Source organism: Brienomyrus brachyistius, unplaced genomic scaffold (assembly GCF_023856365.1).
Source record: "Brienomyrus brachyistius isolate T26 unplaced genomic scaffold, BBRACH_0.4 scaffold85, whole genome shotgun sequence".
Lineage (NCBI taxonomy): Eukaryota > Metazoa > Chordata > Actinopteri > Osteoglossiformes > Mormyridae > Brienomyrus > Brienomyrus brachyistius.
In genome coordinates, this window is record NW_026042360.1 from 791,582 (window position 1) to 812,277 (window position 20,696).

The 20,696-nt window shown below is 47.5% G+C and overlaps 1 protein-coding gene and 2 long non-coding RNA genes across 52 annotated transcripts in view; 1 reads left to right on the top strand and 2 right to left on the bottom strand.

Moving 5' to 3' along the window:
- The window catches only part of LOC125727062 (elastin-like), a 51,644-nt gene extending 37,307 nt beyond the window's left edge, over window positions 1-14,337 (bottom strand). For 14 of the 50 annotated variants that reach the window (XM_049003659.1, XM_049003678.1, XM_049003679.1 and 11 more), the window contains exons 1-4: window positions 13,993-14,333; window positions 3,099-3,176; window positions 877-918; window positions 311-364 (exon numbers count right to left, since the gene is read on the bottom strand). In XM_049003659.1, the coding sequence (XP_048859616.1) occupies window positions 311-364; window positions 877-918; window positions 3,099-3,176; window positions 13,993-14,068 (250 nt within the window). In that variant the 5' untranslated portion in view covers window positions 14,069-14,333. Of the gene's footprint in view, window positions 1-310; window positions 365-876; window positions 919-3,098; window positions 3,177-13,992 lie in introns of all 50 variants that reach the window. The other 36 variants (XM_049003660.1, XM_049003681.1, XM_049003680.1 and 33 more) reach the window with 13 other exon arrangements.
- Window positions 5,503-13,898, bottom strand: LOC125727068 (uncharacterized). The gene is made up of 3 exons (XR_007388528.1): window positions 7,317-13,898; window positions 7,176-7,222; window positions 5,503-7,128 (listed from the first exon to the last, which is right to left on the bottom strand). It is a non-coding gene; the product is annotated as an uncharacterized LOC125727068 (long non-coding RNA).
- On the top strand, window positions 7,204-7,510 carry LOC125727069 (uncharacterized). Its single transcript, XR_007388529.1, has 3 exons — window positions 7,204-7,246; window positions 7,294-7,405; window positions 7,453-7,510. It is a non-coding gene; the product is annotated as an uncharacterized LOC125727069 (long non-coding RNA).
- Window positions 14,338-20,696: the final 6,359 nt, after the last annotated feature.

Sequence of the window (20,696 nt, forward strand, 5' to 3'; positions counted from 1 at the left end):
AGGAAAATTTCAAGGATCCAAATGAGCTTTGTTGAATTATTTAACAAGTAATAATGTGTTCGTTTGTTTTGTAGTCAACTTAAGGGTCTGTTCTATTAAAGTTTTATCATTTACATGGATATTAAGTTAGTTCTTTCATCCATCTTGCACTAAGTGGTTACAACGTTCTATGCTTATAACGTTCATGTTTTTGATATCCCATCTTGTACGTAGTAACGAGGTTCGACTGTATATAGCTGCTTATGTTTGAGCTTCTTGACTCCTGCGTTGAGAAGGTGTGTAGGTCACCTTTCTGAGACCTTGCTCTTACCTGGCCCGATCCCAGCACCTCCAAAACCACCCAGGCCTCGGCCACCGATGCCACCTGCAGAGGGACACGCCAATTTCGCTCACTTCCTTGTGTCATTTGCCCCTTCAAGTCAGCGCCTACATTTTCTCCATAAATCGCATGTTTGTGAAGTAACATCACCGCCTGTTAGGCACTGAGGGGCCAAACAGCCAGTCCCTCTGGGAAGGATGACGAGTTGGAGTATTTCACACTACACTGATATCTTGTTGTTACTGTGAGGTTTCACCTGACTGCTCTTTGCTTACAGCATCGAAGGCAGCCCAGCGGCTAGCCAAACAAGACCTGGAGAGCCTTGTATTAGACTGGAGTAGGCAATATCACCAACACTGATAAACACATTTATAACACAGGTACAGCAGAACCTGGTGAACTTCATGTAACCCTGAACACTTCTGCTACTGGTGATATACGAGGCCAAGGCTGTGGGAAACCCTGAAGAGCCAGCTCCGGGTGGAGCCCGCTCGAGTCAGGAGAAGTTCACTACACTTCACTAGAGCTTGTGAAAAACATTACAGATACAAACTCACCCCCAGCCTTTGCCTGTTTGTATCCGGGAATCACTCCAGCACCTGGTGAAACAGAAAGTGGGGGAGAAGATGGGGACAGCGGCCATGAACAGACGACAACATGTTTCAGTGAACCCTTCCTGAGATTCTCCTTGCTCCGGAGTCTGGTTTCCTCCATCTCACTGTGTGTGTGTAGTGTCTGGTTTCCTCCATCTCACTGTGTGTGTGTAGTGTCTGGTTTCCTCCATCTCACTGTGTGTGTGTAGTGTCTGGTTTCCTCCATCTTACTGTGTGTGTGTAGTGTCTGGTTTCCTCCATCTCACTGTGTGTGTAGTGTCTGGTTTCCTCCATCTCACTGTGTGTGTAGTGTCTGGTTTCCTCCATCTCACTGTGTGTGTGTAGTGTCTGGTTTCCTCCATCTCACTGTGTGTGTAGTGTCTGGTTTCCTCCATCTCACTGTGTGTGTAGTGTCTGGTTTCCTCCATCTCACTGTGTGTGTAGTGTCTGGTTTCCTCCATCTTACTGTGTGTGTGTAGTGTCTGGTTTCCTCCATCTCACTGTGTGTGTGTAGTGTCTGGTTTCCTCCATCTCACTGTGTGTGTGTAGTGTCTGGTTTCCTCCATCTCACTGTGTGTGTGTAGTGTCTGGTTTCCTCCATCTTACTGTGTGTGTGTAGTGTCTGGTTTCCTCCATCTCACTGTGTGTGTAGTGTCTGGTTTCCTCCATCTCACTGTGTGTGTAGTGTCTGGTTTCCTCCATCTCACTGTGTGTGTGTAGTGTCTGGTTTCCTCCATCTCACTGTGTGTGTAGTGTCTGGTTTCCTCCATCTCACTGTGTGTGTAGTGTCTGGTTTCCTCCATCTCACTGTGTGTGTAGTGTCTGGTTTCCTCCATCTCACTGTGTGTGTAGTGTCTGGTTTCCTCCATCTCACTGTGTGTGTAGTGTCTGGTTTCCTCCATCTTACTGTGTGTGTGTAGTGTCTGGTTTCCTCCATCTCACTGTGTGTGTGTAGTGTCTGGTTTCCTCCATCTCACTGTGTGTGTGTAGTGTCTGGTTTCCTCCATCTCACTGTGTGTGTAGTGTCTGGTTTCCTCCATCTTACTGTGTGTGTGTAGTGTCTGGTTTCCTCCATCTCACTGTGTGTGTAGTGTCTGGTTTCCTCCACCTTACTGTGTGTGTAGTGTCCGGTTTCCTCCATCTCACTGTGTGTGTAGTGTCTGGTTTCCTCCATCTCACTGTGTGTGTGTGTAGTGTCTGGTTTCCTCCATCTCACTGTGTGTGTAGTGTCTGGTTTCCTCCATCTCACTGTGTGTGTGTGTAGTGTCTGGTTTCCTCCATCTCACTGTGTGTGTGTAGTGTCTGGTTTCCTCCATCTTACTGTGTGTGTGTAGTGTCTGGTTTCCTCCATCTCACTGTGTGTGTAGTGTCTGGTTTCCTCCATCTTACTGTGTGTGTGTAGTGTCTGGTTTCCTCCATCTCACTTTGTGTGTGTAGTGTCTGGTTTCCTCCATCTCACTGTGTGTGTGTGTAGTGTCTGGTTTCCTCCATCTCACTGTGTGTGTAGTGTCTGGTTTCCTCCATCTTACTGTGTGTGTGTAGTGTCTGGTTTCCTCCATCTCACTGTGTGTGTAGTGTCTGGTTTCCTCCATCTCACTTTGTGTGTGTAGTGTCTGGTTTCCTCCATCTCACTGTGTGTGTAGTGTCTGGTTTCCTCCATCTCACTTTGTGTGTGTAGTGTCTGGTTTCCTCCATCTCACTGTGTGTGTGTAGTGTCTGGTTTCCTCCATCTCACTGTGTGTGTGTAGTGTCTGGTTTCCTCCATCTCACTGTGTGTGTGTGTAGTGTCTGGTTTCCTCCATCTTACTGTGTGTGTGTAGTGTCTGGTTTCCTCCATCTCACTGTGTGTGTGTGTAGTGTCTGGTTTCCTCCATCTCACTGTGTGTGTAGTGTTTGGTTTCCTCCATCTTACTGTGTGTGTAGTGTCTGATTTCCTCCATCTCACTGTGTGTGAAGTGTCTGGGTAGAAGAGTGCCCCTTAAATATGGCTTTTTTAATGCTGTTTTACGGAAGGAAAATATTACAGAAGGTTAAATATTACAGAGAAGAACTGCAGGGCGTGCTCTGTGTGTTCTGCACAGCTTCAGGTAGCCATGGGTGGAAATGTAGCCAGTCAGCTACTCCTTCCATGGAGATGTCTTTAGATGTGTGAGAGGGTGGAGGGGTAACTGTGAGGGTGAGATTACCTGGGAATGGCCCGACACCAGCTCCACCACCAGCGACACCACCCGGACCGACTCCACCTCCGGGGGGGACGTACACTCCTGGAACAGGTGGAGTGGTAGTTATGATGCTGGACGCTCTCCCAATTACCTGCCTGCCATCCATCCATCCATCCTAACATCCATCCATTTACCCACTCATCCATCAATCTTTTAAAAGACCATTAATTTTAGAGTGATGGGGGCCAGGGGGCAGCAGCTGATCGCAGGCAGGGGAACACCCTGAATGGTATGTTGTTCTGCTTCAGTAAAGGTCAACAACATAATAATATAATTTCTGTTTTTGTTAAGCAGCTGAAAATATGGGTCAGTTGGAGAAAAAACAAACTCTCACACTCTTATCTTAAAGACCATGATTAGCTAATACCCCATTTTTCAGGAAAATAACTGGGCTGGAAGTATTCCACACTAATCCCCAAAACACTTACTTCCATGTAAGGCCAGTCTCAGAATGGTCAACAAGACCACATGATAGCAGCCAGGGGACGAAAACAAGCTCTGTTGTCCAACTACTCTGTTTGAGTTAAGGCATCAATTACAGGACAATATCAAGCTGAGACCTGGTTTATATAACAGAAAATGGTGACTGAGATTATTTGTAATAGGTTCTCCCTGTCCATGTGAAGACTGATTCATCTGAGCCACATGTCAAAAACATGCAGATGAATATGAATAAAAACCATACTGGCTATGCTGGGAGCACATTGTGCCGAGTGCTGGGAGCACAGGACTGGACACCGGAGACACGTCAGTGTCAGGGTGCCATAGGAGTAGAATCCTAATCTATGGTTCACAGCATTTCTAGCTGGGGTGGCAGGCTTGGTGCACATTAGGACACACAAGGCTGGGCCCCAGCCCCGGTGGAACTGTACCAGAGCCATGGTCCGTCTGCTGCTGCATATGGAAAGTGACCTTTTCATCAGGAGCCATAGATGTGTTGGGTCATAGACTGCCAGGTTAGAGAAGATGTGGGCCTCATCTGGGTGGGCTGGTACACGGGATCTAGGGCATCTACAGTCATGTTTTGTTTGTTATGTACAACAAGGTTAAACAGAAACGCCACATCCAGGGAGCACGTCTGAGATTAAGAACAGCTGGAGGCGGTCGGCAGAAGTTCTGGTAAGGATGCGAGGTGGTCGGGCCTGGAGTGGACAGAAGTAGCTTTTCACTTGGAAATGGGAGCATGGTTTGAACAGCGTCGACCTGCGTGCTGGCCAGTGGGGGGAGCACTGTTTTGGAGATGACAGAGATCAAACAGACACATGGACATAAAAGGGCTGTATGAATAGACACCAATCTGATTAGAAAAGAGTCAAATATTTAGTCTATCTTTTCTGTTTTCCCTCTGCGGTTAATCTATTTTTATCCCCCACACTGTAGCCAGTCAGCAGAAGAGAAGCGTCCTCGGGATTGTTGTGTAAAATACTTGATAAAATGTAAACGAGCCTTTTTAAGAGCAGCAGGACTTCACTGCTTCAGACAGTGGGTGAGATTACAGAACTTTTCTGGACGCATCCCTGGGTAGCAAATGACTTCACCACTGAACCCTTAAAGGAGGATGTTCCTGAACCAGTTTTAATTGGAACAGTGGTGGGCCTTGGACTGTGACTGAGGCGCTATTTGGTTTCATGCCGCACAGGCCAACGATATGAACTCCCGGCTTTCAGATCAAAAGCACACATAAGTTTAGGCTGAAAAGCACAGCACAGCACACAGGACTGCAACACAGCTCTAACAGAAAAAAAGAAAAAGATACGTTATTTTAACAATCATGTAGAAGACGATTTCTACATCATATTTGTGAATTCCAAAAAACACTGAACTACTTATATTAATGTGTGTTTGCCTGACAATGAGCTGTATTCCTGTTTATCCAAGTTAATTTCTCTGGTGCAGTTAATACAGAATGAGCATGAAGACCAGACTCTCAACAGGCCTCCAGTGAAAGTGACCACCACACTGCAAACATGCGGTCATTACACTGCGCACACCCGGTTACCATGGTAAACAGAATTCACTTGCCTGAAGAGGAGCCTTTGAAAGTAACAGGAAGCGCTGTTTGCTTGTTCGGACAGCCAGACAGGAAGTCATCCCCGGGTCTCGAACACAGACTGAAGCTCTTTGTCAGTAATTGTACCCTCCCTACTGCTGGGGATCGCTCCCTCTACCCCTGCCGCCTCTGCGGCCCTCTTCAGGACAGTTGTGCGGCGGCACTCCAACCAAGTCCATCTCAGCTGAGCTTGGAATCTAAAGGTGGATTTCATGTCTCTGAGTCGATCACGGCACAGAAAGCAGGTTCAATCCCACCCTTTGCTTGCCCCCCCCCCCCCCAGCATACACGCACCCACATGGGCCTTTCAGGGGCCTGATGTACTCCACAGAGCATAGTTAGCGAGATCCTGAGCAGTATTAAATACTGTAAGAGCCTGCTAGCCTGTCAAGATTTCTGTATTATTTTTATTCAGAAGATGAATTTGTAGATGAGGGTGCAGCAACATTTATTATGACTAAGTTACTAAACTAGATTAAAATAAAATTTAAATAGAAGCTACTTTGCTGTGTTAGTAAGTCACACAGGGTAAATTAAGCCCCTGAGTGAAGTGTACCTGAAGCTGGCCTTTGCGTGCCTCTGCTCAGAATGACTCGTTCCTAATACTGAAGCCTTGCAGTCTGCTTCCTCAAAACGGGCATCTGTCCCGTTACCCCATAACAATCCTCCATTGTTGTGAGAATAAACAAGCACATGCATCTTATTTATAGTTTGATAAACACATGTGGAGATGGATGCCGCAGCGATCTGTTTACACGCCTTGGCATTAAAGTGGACAAACACTGATACGTTTACTGGCCGCTAGCTAATAAGTTACTTTATTAAGCAGATTTATTATTCATGAACCCGTTTAAATGGAGGGGGGGGGGCGTCATATTTCATTCAAACATGTTTTGAAGTGAAGGGCACACACGCTCGCGTTGTTGCCCACTTGAAAGCCCAACGGCGTGAATCAGTCGGAATAGGTCCGGGCACTCGGACATGGTTGCTGTCCCTCGCCATGAGCTCAAAAACATCACAAACTCATCAGCATCACCCATTTAGCGGTATTGCCTCCTGAATTACAGAGAGGGCACAGTACACGGACTGGACAAGCCCCCAGTCCAACCTGCCGGCCTCGCCGTCATGGATCTTTTACATGTTGGCAGGTTATAAAGTCAAATCTGTTCCCAATATATGGTAATTGCACAGGCAGGGGCGACTGAACGTTATTAAATGCCACATGCCAAGCGAATCTCACCAAAGGGTAATTTCCGAGATCGTTCCCTGCGCTCAAAGCGTTGAGTAAAGAAGCTATGCAATCTGGTAATTTGGAGTGGCTGCTTACGGCAGCCCAAAGCCAGCATCTGGAGGAGAGGTTAACCAGCCGTTTAAGGTAACCTCAAGCCAGCATCTGGAGGAGAGGTTAACCAGCCGTTTAAGGTAACCTCAAGCTAGCATCTGGGGGGAAAGTTAACCAGCCGTTAAAGGTAACCGCAAGCTAGCATCTGGGGGGAAAGTTAACCAGCCGTTTAAGGTAACCTCAAGCTAGCATCTGGGGGGAAAGTTAACCAGCCGTTTAAGGTAACCTCAAGCTAGCATCTGGGGGGAAAGTTAACCAGCCGTTTAAGGTAACCTCAAGCTAGCATCTGGGGGGAAAGTTAACCAGCCGTTTAAGGTAACCTCAAGCTAGCATCTGGGGGGAAAGTTAACCAGCCGTTTAAGGTAACCTCAAGCTAGCATCTGGGGGGAAAGTTAACAAGCCGTTTAAAGTAACCTCAAGCTAGCATCTGGGGGGAAAGTTAACCAGCCGTTTAAGGTAACCTCAAGCTAGCATCTGGGGGGAAAGTTAACCAGCCGTTTAAAGTAACCTCAAGCTAGCATCTGGGGGGAAAGTTAACCAGCCGTTTAAGGTAATCTCAAGCTAGCATCTGGGGGGAAAGTTAACCAGCCGTTTAAGGTAACCTCAAGCTAGCATCTGGAGGAGAGGTTAACCAGCCGTTTAAAGTAACCTCAAGCTAGCATCTGGGGGGAAAGTTAACCAGCCGTTTAAGGTAACCTCAAGCTAGCATCTGGGGGGAAAGTTAACCAGCCGTTTAAGGTAACCTCAAGCTAGCATCTGGAGGAGAGGTTAACCAGCCGTTTAAAGTAACCTCAAGCTAGCATCTGGGGGGAAAGTTAACCAGCCGTTTAAGGTAATCTCAAGCTAGCATCTGGGGGGAAAGTTAACCAGCCGTTTAAGGTAACCTCAAGCTAACATCTGGGGGGAAAGTTAACCAGCCGTTTAAGGTAACCTCAAGCTAGCATCTGGGGGGAAAGTTAACCAGCCGTTTAAGGTAACCTCAAGCTAGCATCTACAGGAGAGGTTGACCAGCCATTTAAAGTAACCTCAAGCTAGCATCTGAGGGGAAAGTTAACCAGCTGTTTAAGGTCACCTACAACCAGCATCTGGAGGAGAGATTAACTGGCTGTTGAAGGTAACCTAAACCTGTTGGTTAATGTTACACTGGTAAAACTATGTGAATGAAGTTTTTGATGGTTATAAAGCTTCACGGAATATGCAGACACCTCACAGCTGGGGAGACTTTCCTAAGGTGAGAGTCAGCCCAGTGACATGTACCCTGATGGGGCCTTTTACACCAAGACGCAGACACGAGAGGTAGCCTGGCACAGCTGCAGCTGGGGAAGTGCGAACGCGGCACACGGCAGCATAAAAACAGGAGGCGTGGAGGGCGGCGCGCGCTGTCTGCGGGAAAGGGGGCGTCACGCCACACTGCGCCAGTGCCAGAGTGTGGCTGGTGACCCGCTTGGCCGAGGCCGAACGGCTCGGGTTTCTGGACTCAGCGGTTGGGTTTAAACAAAGTGAGACGTCTGAGATGAAAGGAACGCAGGAGAGAAAAGCTGCCTGCTTGGGTCACTCCGCGGGCCCTCATGCGCGACACATTAAATCATAGCACATTTACTCCTTCAGGAATTCAGCCACTGCATACAATCACAGTGACAGCTTAGCGAAGGAAGCAAGGGTTGTCTGCAGAGCAGACCCATATCGCCAGTGTGCAAGCTGACTGCCCGACCTGGGGGCTTTTCTCAGAAACTGTAAATGGGGGGGGGGATTAATTTTAATACGGCTTCAGAAGGTGAATCTTACTCAAGCTCTGGATCTTTCTGGACAATGTCTGCGGGACGCTGTCGGGGTGATGCAGGGGAACCGCATGCTTTCGCAATGAGAATGTGTTGTCATGGGGGTCCTGATATCTATTTCACAACAGTCACTGTGACTGAGGAGATGGACGAACGCATTTCTCTGATTTTGGAGAGAATCAGACAAACAAAGCAGGATTATTCTGTCGTCAAGGAGACAGTCCTCTCCAAGCATGCGGGGCTGAAAGCTGATGTCTGGAAGGACCGAAAGAAAGCGCCATTGTGTAATAATCTCCATTTCCGGCCTTATTTTTGTTGGGCTGAATTAAACTTGCCCCCCCCATTTTGAGTTTAGGTTATTTAGACCGTCCTACTTCATAAGACTGAAAAATGTCTTGATGTGATTCACTAGGTCATGAGACTTAAACAGAGCAGGACTGCAGATGTAAACCACAGGACACGAACCCCCACCTGACCTCCCGCCCCTCCCATGGCCCCGGCAGGTGCTCAGAGAGTTCAAGCATAGCAAAGATACATCAAACTCATATCTAAGCAGGCAAAGGACAGTAATAGGAAATTATATGGCATACTAAAGCAAGTGGTTTTTAGCAGTTGCATACACAGGAGAAATGAGGCAGACTGGAACAGTGAAAATTAACAGAGCCCACTTTGAAACATAAACAACGCTACAGGGTGGTCTCTCGGCTCAGCAAAACAAACTCTGAACCGGGAAGTAAGGCTGCGGCCTCCCTGTTCACTGGAATCGTATGGCCTCAGTTCAGTTCAGTTTCCCGTGAGCGTCAGGAAATTCTATTAGCACAAAGATCAAAAATAACTAATGCATGGAAGGTGATGCTGGGAAGCTGCCATCAGCTGTGCATCACATGGCCCATCTTCCATGTCCTGACTCACGGGCGGGTGTCTAATATGTAAAGCTAAGCCGCACTTTGTCTGTGACCCACCGCCTTAACCCAATGGCCGCACAGCACCACACCCACAGAACCTTCTGACCCTGAACCCTCCAGGATGTTGGAGGTTGGTTCTTGTGTAGCCGATCAGATGTATCTGCCATTGGGAGAAAGTGCAAATACGAACCTGATGCTTGAGACATAACTGTGTTTCTGTTCTGAACATGTGGACATTTGCGCAGATCAAACATTCCAAAACATTCCCCACCTGATTTGCATTCTCCGATCATTCCAAAGATGCAGGGCACAGCCTAAGTGGCTCTGCTAATCAGGGTGACCCGACACACCAGGGCAGGGGACTGGAGTCAGCACACTGTCCCATCGGGGTCAGATTCCACCCCTGCTGCTTAGACGGTATACCAGGCCCGTTTAGGCTGCTCACTCCTTGGTTGCCCGCTTGGCCCCAAATAGGCTGCCTGCTTTAAATGTTCCACTGTGCTTCATATTTGGCAGACTAGATTAGGGCCTAATATTTTACCGAAGGCACGCATAAAAAGCCGAGTACCCACCCCTCGGTCGGCGGCCAAAACGAAAACAGCCGAGCATTCTATTACCGACCCTTCATCACACCTATAAATTTCCTTATTATTTAAGCGTTAGATCATTATGGTTGTCTCACTTAAAGAATTAATGAGGTATGTACTTGCGAGCAGCCATTGATTAACTTGGAATGAGTGCCTGTTGTAGGTTTCCAAATCCATTTCTCTAAAATGTACGGTGAAAGTGTTCATTCTGAATGCCAGTAATCTAACGAAATCCTTTGAAACCCTAAACCATATGCAACCCTAAAAATCAGACACATCTGTAGGACGCTCAAACCATTCAAACAGTTGTTGCACATATGAATGAGACTCACTCCCTGGCACGCTCCAGGAGGCTTCAACACGACACCATATAGCCCATCCTTTAAGGACCCTTCGCTGCAGCTATGAGTGAGCGTCAGGCCGGCGGCACAGGCCGGGACGAGTGTCAGCTCGGGATCTGTGGAATCGGGGTGCTGGTTTTTATGGTCTTTCGACAGATTTAAAGAGAGACATGCTTGTCCCGATGTCACGGAAACAGGTGCTAAATCTATGTGTTTTATAAGTGCATATGTGAGAGATTGCTGCTGAGTAAATGGTGTTCAGGTTGGCCTGGAAACCCAGTGGGGGGCTGAGGGGGATCATGAAGTTCTACTCATTCCAGCAACCAGACATGCCATGAAAAGGTGCGGCGAGTTGGTGGCAGGTCGCTGCCTTAACGGTGCTCGAGAAATCGACAAAACCAACAGCAGTACCAGGGCTTCAGAAATAGGTCGTCATGAATGGCACGTGTTCAGCTAACAGCGTTGACAATGGACTGGTCAAGAAATGGACCACAATCCCATAAAAGGCAGGGGAAAATTTATCGAAATCCTGACTTGACAGTGGAGGTGTGCCACTTTATCTACTGCAGCTACCTTCAACTCTGGCCATATGCAAGTCAGCGGTGAGCAGGATTAACGGCTGAAATTGCTCAGACACCAGTAGCGTGGGCAGCCAAGCTATGCCTGTAGGGGGTGCCAGCTCCCAGCACGCCCACCCACTCTGGAAGCCACATCTCCATTTATGTTACTGTCTTTTACTTGTCAAGTTCACTTAACAGGTGCCTGTTGTCAGAAAATAAGCGTCTTAATGACTCTGAGGCCAGCATAAGTAGAACAGTACCATCCTCACATTGTACAACTAGACTGAGGTATTATATTCTACTATGAACCCAGGAAAAACACAGAGCCTCTTCTCTACGATACCTCACTAATAAAATAAGCCATAAAGGTGCAACGTCCAGAATTTTATGTGAGCGTGACCTTAAAGGAGCTGAAACTGAGCACTAAGGATCAGGTTTTCATTGTAAAATAACGGACGTAATTGCAGGGAAAGCCGGATTATGCACACGGTCCAGTAACCATTAGACAAACGGCTGGGTTTGGTTCAGGTTCAAATCCTAAAGGTGCTGTCTGAATGAAATGCTTCGGTAACTGTCCAACTCTGTTAGATAATAAATTATGACATAAATACAACTAAAACACAAATTAAAAGATTAAATGGAGCTGGACAATGAACATGCAGTATCTCCGGAGACCTCTATTTGCTCGGCCAGGGGCTGCTTCTTGGTGTATAAAAATCGGATATGAATTTTGATTTCATGGATGAGTCACTGAGGTCATGGCTGCGGGGAACCTAAACATGAAAAATGCACAATAATGTAGGTTTGGAAACAGAAAAGGGTCTAATATCATCTGGAAAGGTTACACTGACTAACAGAAGAGTGAGCTTTACAGGGTGGGAGCACCTGCCGTGAGTTACTGGAGAGGGAACGGCACAGGGAGCAAGGACCAGACGCTCAGGTTTGCCAGCATGCTGGACTGCAACGAAAGCCAGAGCCGCACTGTGACTGCCCTTAAGGGACACTCTGTGACTGCTCTGAGGGGACACTCTGTGACTGCTCTAAGGGGACACTCTGTGACTGCTCTGAGGGGACACTCTGTGACTGCTCTAAGGGGACACTCTGTGACTGCTCTGAGGGGACACTCTGTGACTGCTCAAAGGGGACACTCTGTGACTGCCCTGAGGGGACACTCTATGACTGCCCTTAGAGGACACTCTGTGACTCCTCTTAGAGGACACTCTGTGACTCCTCTTAGAGGACACTCTGTGACTGCTCTGAGGGGACACTCTGTGACAGCTCTGAGGGGACACTCTGTGACTGCCCTGAGGGGACACTGTGACTGCTCTGAGGGGACACTCTGTGACTGCCCTTAAGGGACACTCTGTGACTGCTCTAAGGGGACACTCTGTAACTGCCCTTAAGGGACACTCTGTGACTCCCCTTAGAGGACACTCTGTGACTCCCCTTAGAGGACACTCTGTGACTGCCCTGAGGGGACACTCTGAACACGCACGAGGCTAACACTGCTGACAAAACAGGTGCAGCAGAATTGACCAAAAAGCAAGAACTGTCCACAGTAAAATGGACTGGCAGGACAGAAATGTGTTTGGGAGGAAAGAGGCAGGTTCTGCAGAACAGGCAGCAGGAGGAGAGGGTCAGGTGAGTGTCCAGCTATAAAAGGGAAAATATCTGCAAGTCATAGAGCCGTGTAGAGTGGGGCCACCCCAGCCCATAAAGCTACCATAAGTCTGCTTGGCACAATTAGAAGGAATGCAAGGACACCGACAGCTGGGAAGCAGATACAACAATGAGGGCAGGCATTCAGAAGAAATCATTTGAGCAAATAAATAAATCACCATGAAATCCACTGGCCTGTCTGCATAGTCCCAGCCAAACCCATACGGCACATGCTTTCCAGTTCGTTCTAAACAACGGCGCAACGCAAGTCCAAATTACATCAGGGAGGGGGCGGGAGTCGGCTATTGCATGAAACTGATAAAGAAGAAACTGAAACTGGCCTTTGCTGGGCTGCTTTTAAACCCCCCCGCAGATGTCCAACACCCACCTGGAACAGTATTAGGGGGAGCCGCACTATGGGGCAGCCGTGGCCATGGATACCCAGTATGAGACAGCTAGGAGCTCCCGTGGTTTGCATTTCCGAAACCACGTACATGTCCCTGCGGAGGAAGGCTCTTTATTCCCTCTCCATACTCGTTTTAAAAATTAATGACCAACCACCCGTAGGTGTGGAGGTCGATTTGACCTCTTAATTAATCAGTAGCAATCAAAAAGGTACCAAAAATCAGTGCAGCTAGTGTGATGTGACAGCATGACTTACGCCTCTCGGGAAATACTGAAAAACAAATGTTCAGCAGACAAATGGCAAATGCCAGCCCAGGCTTCGGCTCGCTTAGCGAAAGGCACGAGGAGAGGAACGGCATGCACCATGCGTACGGCGCTTCTCTGCGATGGTGCGCACGACACCCATAAGCACGTCTAGCCAGACACAGATCCAAAGGAGCATGTCAGAGGGCTGCAGGTACCCAACGTGCTACTGATGCGGTGCCCTAGAGGCTAGGAAAGATCCAGAGCCCCCGCGAGCTGTGATCGGCTAAACAGGGGGTGGGACCTGGTCAGCATTGTCCAGGACTGCATTAAGAACGCATCAGAAGTGTGGTTTCGATTATAAAGCCACGAAAGGGGCCGTGAGGAGGATATCTGGAATCTGAAAGGGAAAAAAGACGAAAGCAGCCACGAGAAATAGGAGTGGAGTTTAAGAACTGGCAGAATTGAGAGTGAAACTGTCTTACAGATTCTTTTTATTAATAAGCACCTACGTCATGCCAAAAGCAGCAAAGGTCCATGTTCTAGACGATTGCATCCAGCTTATGGGATATACATGGTAGCGTGTTCAGAGATGGTACGTACAGGGAACCTACAGCATGATATATGTGCCTTTTTATGAATAAATCCTGCCTGCTTGTATTCCCGAGTGCATGCACGTAAAGTGTATTTCTTAAAGAGTAAAAGGCATGTGATGGGATCACTTAGGCAGAACGCAATAAAACTGCAGAACCTCCTTTAAAATTGCACAACAGAAACTGATTTGGGGAGGGGGGGGTGCACAGGGAACAGAAAAATATGTGAGTAACTGAGAGCCAGAAAAGAGTCCGAAACTGGGCTGAAAGTGTCGCGCGGATGGGAGGCAAGCGGGACGGCGGAGCGGCGAGGGAGGAAGAGGAGCGCGGAGCGGTGTGGCGCGGCCGAGCGGGAGGCCAGGTGGGAGTGCGCGGTCTGCGGCATGCTCTCCTACCTCCTTGGAGTGAAGGTCGATACAAAGCCAGGAAGAGGAATCCGTGAAGCAGAAGAACAACCTTCCTGCTAGCCATCTCGCTCCAAAATGCGGCGGCCCTCCCCCGTGCAGCTGGTTTTATCCCCCACCAGCTAATTACCACTTACCCAGGACTTCAGGGACTGAAAAAAAGAGGGCGAATGGATGCTGGACGCGACGTAATTACGAGAGAGCGAACTCTCTCCGCTCAGTGGATGATTTTGCTTTTTTTCTGCCCTATGTCTGGTGTTGCTGTTTTTGTTCTAGTCCTTCCTGCCAACAAAGTTTGCTGCCAGAGAAAGAGGGAGCGAGGTAGAGGGAAAGAAGGAGAGAGAGAGGGAAAGAAGGAGAGAGAGAGGGAGAGAATCTGCCCCCCCCCTCCCAACCGTGAGGAGGTGCACTGACTGTTAGGAGGACTTATCTCTTTAGGTAATAGGAAAGCAATGCCGTCAGCTGAGCTGAATAACACTTTATAACCAGTTGTCCTTTTCTTGCTGGTAGGACGGTAGGAAGCTGAGAGGGGGTCAGTTTAAGGGGAACCATACACCCGAGAGACCCGCATTACTGACAGGTGTGACAGGCTCAGGCAGAAACACCTCAGTCTGTCCCACAGCATCATAGAAGCGGCATGGCTTCCGGATGAATTCACGAGCTCAGTGGACCCTTGTCGCTGTCGCTTCCTTACACGCCAGGAGGGGTCAGCGTAGCCCTGGCATAGGAGTGTGAAACCACCACCAACCCCCACCACCACCACCACCACCCACCACCACCCCCCACCCCCCCACCACCACCACCCCCCACCACCCCCCACCACCACCACCACCACCCACCACCACCACCCCCCACCACCCCCCACCACCACCACCACCACCCCCCACCACCCCCCACCACCACCACCTTGTGAGTCCAGCCACCAGAGGCAGAGGGCAGGGTTCGGTGAAACTTGACAGTTCTTGGTAAATTGTTGCAAAGTCTGTATGATTGTCTGTAATCAAAGGGGGCACTCGATAAAATGGGGGGGGGGTCCCGTGTTAAATTTTGAAGTGGGTCCCTCCATCCCCCCACCATTCTCAGCCACTTCCCATACCCCCCCCTCCCCCCCCATGTGGCATGTAATGGCTGGTGGAGCAAAGAACATGGTCATGTCCTTCTCAAAAGAGCACCGAGTCTGTCTGTCTGCTCCCTGGGAGCAGCAGGATGGCTGCCTGACTTGGGAAAGTGTGTCCAGCTATACTGAAGACTCTGGGGCAGAGTGAGACTCACGTTACGCTTCCACCGAGAGGGGAGGGCTTAAAGGCGGAGGGCGGATTAAGCTGATCGTCTCCATCCTCAGACGAGTCCACAGAGAGAAACCACAGACACACCAGAAATTCCAGCACTTCTGATAGATCCGCTCACACATCTGTGCGAGCGCTACAGCCATCTGCAGGGCCTTTGTCTGCTTCTCCGTAAAGCCCTTGCAGGTATCTACACAGTCATTTTGGCCCATCGCCGGGTGTCATTCGCTTGGCTTCGGCGGGGTTCGCACTGTGTACCGTAGCTGTTTCCTGTTAATGGCCTTCGATGTGGCTGGCGGGCACACAGGAATGACCACAGTGGTCCGAGACACACAGGCCGTCCTTTGTTAGCTTCAAAATTCATGCGTGACGATCACATCCAAGTCATCCCAGGACGCCAGATCTTCCCCCGGATGTGTGCCAATAACATGGGAGGCGAAAATGACTTTTTAATGGCTGCGGTTACTAAGCTGCTGCGGACTTCACTTTTTTTTTTGGCCAAAAGACTCACTGCATGAGTCTCAGAAGAGCATCAGAAGTCAACTGCATCCCTCATCCCATCAAGAGAGGAGCACCTCCTGTAATTAAAAAACCAAACTGACCCTGTAAAGCAGTGGTGTCAAACAGCAGTCCTGGGGGGCCGGAGCCCTGTGTAGCTTAGCTCTTTCCCTCCTCCGGCCCCCCAGGTTTGGAGGTGCTCCTCTCCTGATGGGATGAGGGATGCAGTTGACTTCTGACACTCGTGCTGTAAAGGCAACGTCCTCACACAACTCCTGACCCTGAAACGGAGAAGAAAAGCAAGTTTATGGGAACCGCTTATAAAATTAATGCTGCCTAATTATTTTAGACATCTGTCAAAGCTTACTTTGGGCTTACTTTGGGCTTACTTTGGGCTTACTTTGAGGGTTTCCCTCATACATGCCCCTTTTATATTCCCTTTCCAAGAAATGTTGCAGAAGCGTTGTGAGTAGACTTTTAACTGACGTGTGTTTGTGGAAACCACAACACTAACACTAAAGCTGTTTTTGTGTGACGGCTGTGTTCGAATATTTATGAAGACTTCTCTTCCGGCAAAACTGTAACCGTGGACCAAGCAGCTGCAGAGGGATCTGTCCTGCACTGCATGTCCCACGGGCCTCCACCGAGTCTCTCAGCACCTCTCTAGGACACAGGGGCAGCCCCCTCCCAGGCTAGCAGTGAGTGGCACGGCAGCCCTGCATCTCCAGGGGGGTGTTGGCCCGACTTGAGCCTACTTAGGACTGCCACGCTGTCTCAGGACAGGTTCGAGGCCACCTGCGAGGCAGCGTAGAAAGGACGGAGACTCTCCCTCAGCCTTATCATCAAAGGTGAAAACTTGAAACACATGAACATGTCTGTTTCAATTTATTTTGAGAAACTTTATATTAGCAACTGTGAAGCAACAAGTGAGCATCAAGGATGATAATGGATTTCTGTTATTCAGTGCAACATGTGTCGCTTTTATCTTATGTCGTGTAGTATTTGTGTATGCATATTTGCATAGGAAATATAAATACGCAGACATGCAGAATAGACTGTCATGTTACAGTGTAGTGCTGAGTAGTAAATCTGGGATGAAAGTATTTCTGTTATCTGACTGTGGAGCGCTGACGCGTGAGCCTTTCTGATCTGACAGAGCCGCGTCTAGGAGCAACAAACAGCTGGGTGTCCCCACGGACCCTGCAAAAACCAGCAATCATTTGTTTGGGCTTTCGGCAATTTACTTTGGCCATTATTGAAACACGCATCTAAAAATACGGTGATGCTTTATCTGAGCCGAATGTGAATTCTGTTTTTTAAAGCTGTCCGATAACAAACAGCATTCAAACGTTGACCTCACATTACACCCAAGTACTGGGGGCTTTGCTGGGACTTAATTCTTGGCCATAGAGTGGCAAACTCCCCACCCCCTCCCCCCCACATACCGCAGAATGATGGCTGACGTGTGTGTCTGATGTATCTGAGTCTGAATATACATTCACACAGCTATCTGTGTACATCCTCTGGCAAAAGGTATACGCAAAAAAGGAGAGGTTTAAGAAGGACGCAAGCAGCGGCATCTGTCCAACAACTGGCCTGTTTCGCGGTTCACTGTACATATTTCAGGAATTTAACACCCTCCGGAGATTATAGAAAAAAGCAGGACCAATGGAAATATTAGCTATAACTTTTGCTTAGTTTAGAAAACAAATAACAAATAAAAAGTGTGAAGCTTCACAACCAAAGACGCCTCATTAAAATCCAACTCAAAATAACCAGGAATGTTTTAACTATTTATTTAAAATTACAGTCATTTCATATCAGAAGAAAGTCTGGACTGCAGTCTGGGTAATCAAACTGAAACAGGCCGGTTATGTCACAGGGTCCCCTGCAAGCAGAGTACAGACTTCTGCCTGGTAAATAATTCTCAGACATAAAGTATAACAATGAAAAGAGCAGCTTAATGCTGCAGCCTGCTGACTGTAAAGGTGGAGGCTGTAAATGGTGAAACGTCACTTTGATTGAGGATATACTTCTACAAAAATATTTTGTTAAACAACAGAGCACGGTAACATGGTAACAGTGACATTTTTAAAATCTGCTCTCGTACAGGCAGACGCATTCACCACAGTAAAAATGAGGTGAGCAGTCTTTGACTTACTGCACAAGTGAAATGTAAACCAACCTCTGCTCCAAGATGGACACCAGTCAAAGGTTAAAAACAAGTCTATTCATCGCTTCGGTTTTTTCATCCAAAAGTGTAACTCTCTTAAGAGGAGTGAGCTCAGTGTCTCCGTTATACATCTGACATGACGGACAGCGTGAGGTTTGGCCAGGTCCTTGGTGCTGTTTGATTATACGCTGCTGAGTCCTGCTAGAGCAAAGAGGAATTTAAGCTCTTAAACCACCATGGACCATCTTGGTCTATGAGACACTTTATAGTTAGTACAGGATGGAGGGCTGGTTTGGGTCAGCGAGTGATACATTAGATTGTCCCTTCTCCATCTCTGGACAGTGTGTGTGTGTGTGTGTGTGTGTGTGTGAGAGAGAGAGAGAGAGAGAGAGAGAGAGTTTGTGTATTGTGTTTATATTACATTGTGGGGACCAAATGTCACTGTGATAAAAAAGTTATTTTGATGTTGTGGGGACCATTTGTCAGGTTCCCACAAAGACCTGTGAGTGCAGTCAAAAAACTTCCAATGCCAAAGTCTAATTTGTTTGGTTATTTATGGTTAAGGTTAGGGCTGGGTAGGGGTAGGGATCAGAGTTTTCCAAATAGAAATTAAGGAAGAGTCCCCACAAAGATATAATTATACACCTTTGTCTGTGTGTCTATGTGTGTGTGTGTGTGTGTGTGAGTGTGTGTGTGAGGGAAAGTTTCAATGCTGAAACCTGCTTCAAACCTAATAATGGCACCCAAACCATGCATTCTGTTGAAAAACAAGAAACCTTCAAGACAGCAAGTGCTATCCAGCGTCTGGCACATATGATGGGGGTGCGGCCTGAACATTTTTATAAGGTGAGGGGATGGGGCATTATTGACCGGTAGAATCACAGAGTGTTTATTCTGGATTCTGTCATTTAAACTTACACCTGCCGGGACCTGTGACCTGTGAGGCCATCCTGAGACCGAGCTGAGACCTCCTGCCCTCTGCTTGCACTCATGAGCAGCATGCTTGTAATCATGACAGAGCCCTATGGAAACTAGCGCAGATTTTTTCAAAAGGTCCTCTGAGTGTTGCTTAATCCCACAGGCCCATAAATGTAAACAAATGCATTTACTGCACCCTGCAAAGAGCATGGGCATACAGCTACAGCAGACGTCATGTGTGTCTACAAGGCATATCAATACAAAGAGTGCTAATGGTGTTACTTCCCTCTAAGGTCTTTCTGGCGTAACAGGAAATTATATCTGAATAATTTGGCTTCAGCAGGACACACTAATTCCTCGCCTAGCAGATAAATGTTTACATCTTTGCTGAAAGGTATTTGCTTAGATAATTATCTTTAAATTGTTCTGGAAAAAAAACATCAATTATCTCTTCTGACCCTTTTTCAGTAGAAAAAATACTTTAAGTCTGAAATAATATCTCCTCTCGTCCTTAGTTTGCCAGACACATGGTTGGAGTCTGTTAGAGCTCCAATGCATTCCGTACAGCTGCTGTTCGAGGGTATAAATCTATTATTCCTCTTCCTAATAAATTATTAGCATACCAACGGTGATTAACTGTATGTGTGAGTTTTCGAAGCATTTCTAACGCCTCGTGTTTGCAAAGTCAAAGCCAACAACACAAGTTTGTACTTAAAAAAATTCTGGAGTGACAGGGCAGTGAATCATGACATGTCCGTCAGGAAAAGTGGTTTTTTCCTGTGGTTTGTATGTCTGCACCCTGCACTCCCCAGCTACTTGTGTCAAGGGTGTGATTTCCATATTAAAACAAATATGTTCATTATTTCACAATAAAAGGCATGTATTTCTCAATTGCAACATGTTTTATAGTCAGATCTGTCTAGGAACGCAAAAAAAAATCTCTCACAACTGTATTTATTTAGTCATTTTGTTACTAATTGAGTCAGAGCTCAGTAACACAGATTCTAAAATCAGTGAATTTTGCTGATAGGAAGGAAGGCGTAACCCTTCAGATTTCTGGCTTCTCTGCTCTATTTGACCAAGACAAAAACATGCTCAATGACACGTGAAAATAAATAACCACTTTGACTCACATTTCTCAGATTTTTTTTTCTCATGATAAATACCCAGACTCATCTTTGGAAACGGCGCTGCAAACTCAACGGGATCTAAAAAACAGATCTCCACAGGACCATGAAGAAGGCTCCAAACACCTCGGAGCAGCAGCAGTTTACAAGATGCGTCAATAATCCCATGGATTCACCGATCTCCGTCTGAACTGCCAATGATATGTCACCCAATCAGTTTCTCTTAACTTACCCGATAGCAATTTTAGAATGAAGGGTTCACTCCGCAAGCATAGTTCGTGGAGTTAAAAGGAGACGGCCAGCATCCATCCACAAGACGTGAAAACACACACCTGGTCAGCTATCAAGCCAAGAATCGACCCAAAGAACGACTAAACAAGGGCCAAATAAAATAGATGTGCAAGACCGTCTGTGGTCAGGAAGGCGAACAGAGCCAGGTAGGGTGGCGAAGCGGGTCTTTGTTCGGTAAGGATTGGGATCATTGCGTCCAAGGGTTCCAACCACATGAACCACCACTCCATTACATCAGTGTTTTAGTCAGGGTTACTAGGAACAGGGCTAGAAAATGAAAACATACATTTTTGCACATTGTAGGGATTGAAACATGGAACTAATCAGTGCAGGGAACCCAAGTCACCTGACTCACCCTCATGAAAGACAGTTTGATGAATGTCGATGCCTTGAAAAGAACAC